The sequence below is a fragment of the Bos mutus genome, chromosome 22 (assembly GCF_027580195.1).
Source record: "Bos mutus isolate GX-2022 chromosome 22, NWIPB_WYAK_1.1, whole genome shotgun sequence".
NCBI lineage: Eukaryota > Metazoa > Chordata > Mammalia > Artiodactyla > Bovidae > Bos > Bos mutus.
Genome location: NC_091638.1, coordinates 28,957,908 through 28,968,498, shown reverse-complemented (window position 1 = coordinate 28,968,498; position 10,591 = coordinate 28,957,908). Strand labels below are relative to the sequence as shown.

The 10,591-nt window shown below is 39.8% G+C and overlaps 1 protein-coding gene across 1 annotated transcript in view; it reads left to right on the top strand.

Annotated features, from left to right (window-relative positions):
* The first annotated feature begins 713 nt into the window (after positions 1-713).
* Positions 714-10,591, top strand: part of PPP4R2 (protein phosphatase 4 regulatory subunit 2) — a 52,913-nt gene continuing 43,035 nt past the window's right edge. The window contains exons 1-2 of the mRNA XM_005910914.3: positions 714-984; positions 1,937-2,018. Of these exons, the coding sequence (XP_005910976.1) occupies positions 951-984; positions 1,937-2,018 (116 nt within the window). The 5' untranslated portion in view covers positions 714-950. The remainder of the gene's footprint in view (positions 985-1,936; positions 2,019-10,591) is intronic.

The following is a 10,591-nucleotide window of genomic DNA, read 5'->3' as shown; positions in this document are numbered from 1 at the left end:
ATGTAATCAAAACCATAATAATAAAAACAGCAGCCACATGAACTTGAGTGCTTATGTTCTAGGCACCACATGTGCTCAATGGTTTATCGTCGCAGTTTCACCAACTTCCATTTTGTGGATGAGAAAACAGAAGCTATGTGAGTTTAAGCAACTAGGTCACACAAGTAGTAGTAATAAATAGTTGCGTTGGACTTTAAATTCAGTTGGTTCCACTGCTTAAACTTCTCATGCTTTTGCTGCGTTTACTCCTTTTCTAAGCTGGGCCATTGAGGTGCTTTGGGTTCAGGCAGGGAGTTAATTTTGCCACGATTACTAGCGATATTGAGTTTTTTTTTTTTTTTTTTTTAATGCGTGTTCTGTGTGTATACAGTCTCAATTAGTTTTCACAGCAACCGTAATGAGTGGTTCATACTACTCCCATCATTGTACAGACGGGGAAAGGGAGGCTCAGAGGGACTGATTAAATAGCTCAAGGTCACACAGCTAGCCAACAGCAGGGATCCACAGTCAAACTGTTTGCGCCGCCCCGCCGCCTAGACCACTCCGCCTCCAGCTTGGTGCAGGCAGCTCCGGCCAACCCAAGGGATAGGCGGGGCGGCCCTACCGGGTCTGGGGGCTGGCCGCGGCCGCACGCCTCCGCCGCGCACGCGCTCTCGGGCTCCGGGTCCGGACGCGCCGCGGGCGCGAGGACGGCGGAGAGGAGCGTGCGCGCGGTGACGTGCCGGGCGCCATGTTGGAGGGCTGGTGGTAGCGGCTCGGGGAGGTGCTCGCTCTCTCGGTCTCGCTCTCTCGCTCGCTTCCCCCAGCTCCCTTCGGTGCCCCCCCCGAATCGCCTGCGTGCCGGAGTGTGTGCGAGGGAGGGGGAGGGCGTCGGGGGGGTGGGGGGAGGCCTTCCGGTCCCCGGGAGACCCGCGGAAGGAGGCGGAGGCTGCGAGGGACTCCGGGAAGCCATGGACGTCGAGAGGCTGCAGGAGGCGCTGAAAGGTGGGGGTAGCTGCCCCCTCTCCCTTCCTCCTCACCCTCCGTGGCCGCCTCTCCGTTCCCTTCTGGGCGAGTGACTCCGCGGGGCCAGGCTGGGGGGAGGGCGCGCTTCCCCGGCTCCCATCCCCCTCCCCCTTTCCCGGGGGCGGGGAGCCCCGTGGGCAGCTCCCTCCCGCCCCGCTCTGGGCTTTGTGTCGGCCGCCGGCGTCTGGGCTGGGGGAGGGGAGTCGGGAAGCTCTCGAGGGGACCCCGGTCCCTCTCCCACTCCCCGTGAACGTTTCGTGGGCCCGCAAACCCCTCGCAGGCAGGCTTCGTTCTCTGTCATCCCCTTTCTTGCACACCGGACTTCGAGGGGAGAGAAAAAGTGAAAGGTTTTAGGGCGGGGGTAGAGGGGGCGGCAGAGCAACTTTGAAGTGTCTCTGGAGGCCCTTTTTTCAAAGCTTCTGGAGTCATTTTCCACGCGCCCCAATTCTGAAGTGGTCGCCTTCCCAGCTCCGAATTGCTCGCCGTCCGAGCAACAGGCTTGAGAACTTAGAATACGTGATTGCAGTGTTTTGAGAATTAGACTTTGATACCAAGGATCATTGGTTGATGACTGCAAGAGGGAGCTGGTGTTTCATATAACGCAGATTTATCAACCTCACGTAAACAGTTTGGGGGGAGTTGGGATTTGGGGTTTGTATTTTAACAGGTCTTTGAGATGAATCCCCGGACTACATTAAGGATGGTTGGTGGAGAAGTGCCCCCTTTAGGAAGGGTCTCGTTATCTGTAAAGAGTGACATGTGAAGTTGGAGAGTCAGGTGGAATTTATTTGGGAGGCTTTTTAAATTAAAAAAAAAATTAATTTCTTAATATGAGGAATGACTGGAGAGGAAAGTTTGTTTTTAAAGGGCATTGGAAATGGTTGGTGGACTTTGAAAAATACTAATAACTTTTGTTTCTTCCCTTATCTAGATTTTGAGAAGAGGGGGAAAAAAGAAGTTTGTCCGGTCCTGGATCAGTTTCTTTGTCATGTAGCCAAGACTGGAGAAACAATGTGAGTTGAAAACATGTAATCGTATTCATAAACCTGTGTGTCCTTAAGAATCGCTTAGGAAAGGGACAGAAGTGTATTTCACAAGCATTGACTAATCCATCTGTCTAAATTGTACAAGCCCCATATTTAAAGCATTTATTCAGTGTATATGCTTCATTCACTTCACACCATGCTCTGTAATGAATTTTTAAATTGTATTAAAATTTTTCTTTATGCTTTTGCACATTTAGAATGTATTAGTCTAGAACAGCCAGAAAAAGGAAGAATGCATGTTCCATTGTGACTCTCTTTGGCCATAACAAGCGGGCTTATTTCCAGAATTCTGTGGCTTTGATTCTATTTCAGATTCTTTTTTTTTTTTTGGTGGTATTTTCTCATATTGTCTGGTATCCAGCCTTTTGTTGTCATTTATATATGTGGGTGCTGAAAGTGTCACTACTGTTTATTCTCCTGGGCACTCAGGGTGATTATCTGACAAATTCCAGATGCTACAGTCTTGACTGTCCTGTAAACTTTCTAGGATAGCTAACTTGTTAGCATATGCTCAGCATTTTATTAGGCTTGATTCCAAATGTTGTGAATCTGAAACTTACACTGTGAAGTTAAGACTGTTTTCAAAGGAACATTTATGAATCTAAGACTTGCACTGTGACGTTAAGATTGTTTTCAAAGGAACATATTGTTTGGTTGTGTCTAGTGTGTTTTGCAGTTGTTTTCATTCTTGGGCTGTTTATTTGTAGAGAGCAGTGCAGATTTGATGACTGGTTTGTAGTCTTGTCTTTGTGTAGGGGTAGGGAGCAGGAAGGGGAGAGGTTTTGGAAGGTGTAGTGTTAAAAAGTGGGGTTTTTAAAAATTCTTTTTGAGGCCTAATAAAAAGAGTGTAAGCTTCAGCAATTATGTAATGTATCCTTTGTTTGGCTTTATTAGCAAATGTTCATTTCTTACAAGATTTGCTTATGGTTGCAGCATAGTCTCCTGATAACTAGCCTGCTTTTAAAAGGGGCGGGGGGAACCTCTTTAATGGTCATGCCAACAAACTGAAACTCCTTGGTGCTTATTAATATTACCAGTCACCTTAGGAATTTGACTGATGCGTTCAATCTTAAGTTTATACTTACTGCCTTAAAAAAGTGGAACCCGTCAGAATTTAAAAAAAGTAATTTTTGCTTCTGAGTTATAGTCTCTCAGAACATCTTGATTTTTAAAAAATTGATGCTGAATAACTAATTTGTATTAATTGTTAGTTGGTCCTAACTTATATCTCTATAATAGCAGGAGGAGAAGCGTTTTACTTCAGAGTTTTAATAAACAAGATTGTTTGGAGTTAAATACTTAAAACCTCTTTCTGGGTCTGTGGAGATTGCCTTCCCTTCTTGATACAGTGCATTGGCCGTAAATGTATAAATAGTTAAAAGTTTCTTCAAGGAAGCTTTTTAAATATCCTGTTTGACTGGATCACCAAGTGGCTTGGGAAATTTAACCTGATTTTTCTGGACAATTATTTATCTAATAGAGGACTTTAGAAGATCATCAATTGTCCCATCCTTGTCTACACTCCTGCTCCCTCCCTCCCAATCTCTAGATCTTACTACAGGTCTTACTGTTTTTGTATTAAAATGACTGGTGGTGTTAGATTCTTTATGGATTTTGGAAGATATTTTTAAATTTATGATTCAGACAGTTTTTACATTTAGTTTTATTTAGCCTTTGGTTTTTTTAATCAATTTGAGCATGCCTTAACTTTTGATATGGAAATTTGCAGTTTCCGTCATCATTTATGGTTAAACTGAGCTCTGTCTAACTTCTAAGATTGTAAATAGGAGAATGAAAATCTAAAGGATAGCAGTTCAGATCTTTCTGATGTTTTAGTATAGGTGGGTTTCTTAAGAATTCCTGGATTTCTTCCCCTCATTTCTGATTTTAGAAAATAAGTTTATTCAGTAATTTTTTTTTTTTTTTAAACCCTTCATTTATTGAAAAGAACTTCATTTATTGAACTATGTATTTTGGTAAATTTTGACATCTGCACTCATGAAACTATCACTGTGCTCCAGGTGGAGACTATATAAACATTACTCCCTCTTGCCCTTTGTTACCTGTCTTCCATGTGTGTGTTCTCATCCCCTCAGGTAGATTAGTTAGCATGTTCTGAAATTGTATGTAAATGCAATCATACAGTGTGTTCTTTGCCTTTTAACAGTTTTTTTTTTTTTTTTTAATTGGAGGAGAATTGCTTTATGTCTGCCTTTTTTCACTCAGGGTAACTTAAGATGACTCCATGTCCAGAAATCAATAATTGATTCCTTTTTATTTTTGAGTAGCAGTCTTTACATGGATATCCTACAGATTTTGTTTCATTCACTTGTTGATGACATTCGCATTATTTCCAGGTTTAAAAAAAAAAAACCTATGAACATTTTTGTATGTGTGTTTGTATTCATTCTTTTCTCTTGGATAGCAACCCGTCCACGAGTGGAATGGTTGGGTCATATGGTATGTGTATGTTTAACTTTAGAAACTGCCAAACTGTTTCCTGGAGTGATTGTACCAGTTTACTTTTCCACTAGCAGTATGGGAGTTCAGATCAGTTTCTCCACATCCTTTCCAACACTTACTATGATCAGTCTTACTCATGTCAGGTATTCTAATAGGTACCTATGGCATAGGAATTGTAATTTGTATTTGCCTAATTACTAATGATGTTGAGCGTCTTTTCAAGTGTTTATTTACTGTTTGTGTATCTTTAGTAAGTTGATGCTTCACATCTTTGCCCATTTCAAAATGGAGTTCTTTGATTTCTTACTGGATTTTGAGAGTTCTTTATATATGGATACAAATTCTTTATCTAATGTGGTTTGCAAATACTCGACTGTGTGGGTTATCTTTATTCTCTTAACAGTGTATTTGAAAGTGAAATTTTAAATTTAATTCCATTTTGATTTTTAAAAATTTCCTCTCTTGAAGGATTCTTACTGCATTATTTATTGTGATCATTTGTTCTTCTATGCTTTCTAGTTTAGTCATTGTTTCCTGAAGTAGTTTTTTCTGTTCTGGATCTTTGCTGTATTCTATTGCTTCATTTTCTGAGTTTCTCTGACTGACTTGCATCATTTTTCTCATGTTTTTAGCTCCTTTTGAAATAGTTTAAGGTTTTTGATCAAGTCTTTCTAGCTCTGCTTCACTGTCTTAAGGGATGTTATTCTGCTCCTTATTCTCCTTTTCTCTTAACAACAGTTTCATATCTGATTTGACCTTGATATTTTCTGTCTTGCATTTTTATATAAAAGTAGTTTTCCTGAACTTTTGAGTAGGAGTCATGGTTCAGAGTAGCTGTTGTAACTTCCCAGAGCTCTCATTGTTTTTGTGAAGTGTTAGAGCATGGAGCTTGCTTTCTGAAATTTCTAGGTTTTGTTTTACTTTTATTTGGAGCTTCTGTTTCCTTTATCTTGTCTCTTTCTCTTGTGTGTGGGGTCTCCTCTGGATGGGAGGTCTGGTGGGTCACTTTCAAGAGCTCATGGGAACAAGACTTTGTCGCTTTCAGCTCTTGTTGGAGGTTTTTCTGTTCATTTATTTATTTATTTATTTTTAAAATTTTATTTTATTTTTAAACTTTACATAATTGTATTAGTTTTGCCAAATATCAAAATGAATCCGCCACAGGTATACATGTGTTCCCCATCCTGAACCCTCCTCCCTCCTCCCTCCCCATACCATCCCTCTGGGTCGTCCCAGTGCACTAGCCCCAAGCATCCAGTATCGTGCATCGAACCTGGACTGGCAACTCGTTTCTTACATGATATTTTACATGTTTCAATGTCATTCTCCCAAATCTTCCCACCCTCTCCCTCTCCCACAGAGCCCATAAGACTGTTCTATACATCAGTGTCTCTTTTGCTGTCTTGTACACCGGGTTATTGTTACCATCTTTCTAAATTCCATATATATGCATTAGTATACTGTATTGGTGTTTTTCCTTCTGGCTTACTTCACTCTGTATTGGAGTAATACGTATCTCAGTTTCAGCTGTTCTCAGATTGACCTGCCATGATTTCTTGTGAACAACTGTTGGCTATTTTCTGTTTCTCCTATTTGTAGCCCTTTCAGATACACTATGACTTCTGTTTCCTCTTGTACAGATTCTTATAATGTTCAGGTCATCTGACCGTGAGTTTTTCCTCATTAACTTATTTTGGGGGGATTGTGAGATAACCTTATTCAGGTAGATAAATGTTTTTGCTTATTGGTTTTGGGTTTGCTGTCTACTTAACATCTGACATAAGGGGTTTTGGAGAGATGAGAAATTCTAGCACCTCTGCCATCCTTTTAGAATTACGCTATTTAGGAGAACTTTGTAAGTCAGTCCCTGTTAAGTTAGTTTCTTCATCTGTAAGATGGGGATAATGATAGTACTGTATAGCATGAGTACATCCTACATGGAAAACTTAGAAAACCACACACTGCTTGGTAAAGTGTTAACATTATTTATTTACTCAATAAATAGTAGTTGTTAATTGTGTTGATACTGCTTATATTGAGTCTGCTTTTTTCCCTCCTTGCAGTTTCAAGCACTTTGTGTTTATTAATTTTGACATATCACTAAGAAAATCACAGTTAAGTTACTTTAAAATAGTAGTAATCAACAACTGAGATGTGCATCATTATAAATAAAATCTCCTTAAGTCCGTGAAGCTGCTAAATCCTTCTCTGGCTTTCTTTAGGAGGGAATTTTGTCTAGCATAGTGTTGGATACTTGGAATGTTATTTCTAAAATGTCAGTCTCACATACTACCTTTGGGATTTTTGCCACATCCTAGCATCTGTATAATTATTTATTTTTAGGTTAGGTTACTTTTTTCTTCAGATTTTTTTTTAAGATGTAAAAATACTACAGATAGAGTTTAAGCCCTCATTTTGCCCCTCCCCAGAAGTATAATCATTATGTTAATTTCTTCCTATTAATCTAATGAGAAATAAAGTCTGAAACCGGTGGTTTGCTGAATTAGTTACATCTTTCTGCATCTTTTTAAAATCTATGAATAATAAAGTGTTGATTAGTATTGATTACCCATGTGCCATCTAAATTCCTATCATGTATGTGCCATTATCACAGCGGTACACAGAGGAAGCACAGTAGATTTTCAGTAAATAAAGTTAAGTGTGGATGTCCTTTTGCATTTAAATATTTTAGTAACTGCAGTGATTAAGATGGGAACATGAAGAAAATTATAGTTTTTTTACTTTGTTTCATCACATTGAACCTGCAAACCCAGTATGTCGTGTACACTGCACAGTGTCTACTGCGTGAGGCCCTAGAAGCTAGATGTGCCAACTTTGTTTTCTGACTGGAATTAACTTCAACTCTTCAATCATTTGGGTGTACAAATGAGTTCATATTTTCCATGTTTAGTCCAAATTTTTACTAGTAGTTGGCTAGTCCCCTAATTTCATGAGAGTTAGCATGTGGTAATGTCATTCTTGAAAGGAGCATGGCTTGATTCTGAATTTAGGTTAGCAGCGTGTCTGTGTGAATTAGGACTGATCATTTGTGAACCTGTTTCCGCACTTGAAAAATGGGGTTTATACCATGTCGTTGCCTCAGATATTGTGAGGATGTGAATAAATGAAAATATGTAACTATAGATAGTAAAATTGGGGAAAGAATAAAAATTCCAGTCGTCTATGTGTTGAGCATTTGTTGAGCATAAATAAGAGAGCATTTGGTTCATGAAACAAGTCTGAGGTACTTAATCTTGTGGAAAGAGCTGGTTTGAGAGTGAGGACAGCGACAGACAGGCCTGGGTTTGAATTCCCAGCTCTACCACTTAGTCTGTCACCAAGGCAGGCCGACTGACTACTTGATGCCTTATTTCCTTATAGTAAATATAGATAATGAAGTAAATCTACCTCACGGGATGTTGTGGTGATTCACTGGGTTTATACTTTGTAAGTGTTTAACTTGGTCCCTAGTGGACAGTGACAGCCCTCTCCTCCCTTCCACTACTGTTTTAGTTTCCAACAAGTTAAGTACCGTGAGCCACACTTCTTTCAGACATTGAATGAGGAGCTTAGAAGGGGTGATTTCCAAGTTTCCTTCCATTTCAGAAGCCTTGTAGGAGTTTATATTATGGCAGTAGTTAGCGGGGTGGTATTGCAGTAACAGTGATTAAGGGTGGGGCATAATCATAGTGGTTGCTGTTAAATGTCTGCCAGTGGTGAAGATGTTAACTGCTGGGGGTATGTTGCATAGGTCAGTAGTTTGGAGACAATTAAAAAAAAATGAGGATCACTTGTCTGTACTTGGATGAGAGACACCAGCCAGTGTTCTCACTAGCTCATGAGAGCCACAAAGGGGTTCCCATGATGTCTGTCTTGGAGGCACTTACAAGTTGCATTTTATCTGCATCCAGAGATCTTCTTTGTGCCTGCCAGTGAGCGTGAATTCGTAATGCTTATGGATTGTTGGGAAGCCTGTCACCAACTTCACGTGGTTTCAAAACATCATCTTAGTAAGAACATAAGGAATTTATGGTCCAGTAAGAAGATAAGGAATTTATGATTCACAGCCTGCAGTAATTTCCCTCTGTTTTGTGAACTATTGGTCTTTTACCTTTTTGATATGGGAGTTTATTGGGGTGGAAGGGTGAGTGAGTGTTCGTGTTTGTGTCTGCCTTCCTAAATCAGTTTTCAGTATTAATAGCAGAAAAATTTAAGTCATTTAGCAAAACAGTGTAGACAGTTGAAGAGGAGACTGTCACCTGTTATTTAATTTAGTACTTATGCCTGTGAAAGCTTTATATTTTAAAATACTTGGTGAACGTGAGAACTGTTAGGTCTTCATTTTTGCTACGCCTTCAGATGTCTTCAGTTGCTCATTTTTGTTTTCTTTGGTTTCACCCATTTTATGTATGCTATTTATATAAAAAGCAGTCCTTTTTATATATCAGGGTGTCTGGGTTTGACAGTCCTTATAACCACCTTCCTAACTCTATTCCTATCAAAATAGATTGAATATGACTGAGAACATACGCCGTTGATTGTAAAGTGTATAAGAGCTAATTTAAGTCTCAATTAGTAAAAAAATAATAAAAATATATATAAATAATAGTAATAATGTGCCATATAGTAAATAACATGTCATATGTGGTATTTCAAGTAGGGCTTTTTTACAAAGTTCCAGTTTGACTTTGTGGCGAGGTGGCGGGGTGGATAGCTTTATTGAGACAATCTACTGTAGAGTAAAAGACAAACTTGGAGCTGTTTATGTCAAGGTATCTCTGTTGTCTCTGTGCTTACATCTCCTTGACTCGAGGTTAGCAGGCTGTTCTGGTTTCGTTATAAGCTGTTTCAATGACCGTGATGGAGTAAATTAGTCACCTAAGCCCTCTTTTGCTCTGTTCCCCAGCTGAAAATATGATTAATAACACTTAGGTCACAGCGTTTTTATGAAATACCAGGCATTCAACAACCACCAGGTCCAGTACCAAAATAAGGAACAGTTGGGGCTTCCCTTGTAGCTCAGTTGATAAAGAATCTGCCTACAATGCAGGAGATCCAGGTTCGATTCCTGGGTTGGGACGATCCTCTGGAGAGAGAAATGGCAACCCACTCCAGTATTCTTGCCTGGAGAATCACATGGACTGCAGCCTGCCAGGCTCCTCTGCCCATGGGGTTGCAAGAGTTGGACACGACTTAGCGATTAAACCAAGCATTCAACAAATCATAGATTGTTTATATACTGTGATATAAAAAATAGAAATGAATAGTTAAAATGACAGTTACTTAATACTAGTTTTGATACCTGCAAGTTTTTGTAGCTTACTGAAATGAAATCCTAGGAATGAAAACATACTGACTGGTAATATGATCTCAGTTTTCTAATCTCATCAAGCTTCTTTATACTTGTGACTGAGCTGACTGGCTTGTCAGAATTTGGCTTCAGCTATTATATTTTTCTTCCTTCCTATAGCCAAGTCTGACTTAGACTGTCTCAGATGTGCATACCTGTACTTGTACTATCTCCTTATTTGCCTGAGCTACCTGCAGGAGGTGAGGCCTTTTTAGTATTTTGACTCTTTTAAGTCTGATTCTGCTAATGTTATTTTTTGTTGTATGTGGTGCTGGTTAGTACTTCTACCTAGTTAGAGTCTTTGATTGATTTTGAGGTGGTGAGTCAGAAATCTTGGGACTAGAATTTTCACATAAGAACTTCTATTTCAGGTTTTGGGTTTTTTTTTTTTTTTTTTTCTTCCTTAAAGGTGTACCTTTAATGAACATTTATTTTGTGCCAGACACTGTCAGATGTTTAAAGTGCTTGCCCTAATTTAATCTTCACTATTACTCTCTGAAGTAGGTATCTCCTTTTTAAAATAAGGGTACCAAGGGTCGCAGAACTTAATAGTTTTGATGGTGCAGCTGGTGAGTGACAGAATTGGGTTTTAAACTCAAGGCATTCTGATTTCAGACGGTAAAGAATTTGCCTGCAACATGTGAGAACTGGGTTTGATCTCTGGGTTGGGAAGATCCCCTGGAGGAGAGCATGGCAACCCACTCCCAGTAGTCTTGCCTGGAGAATC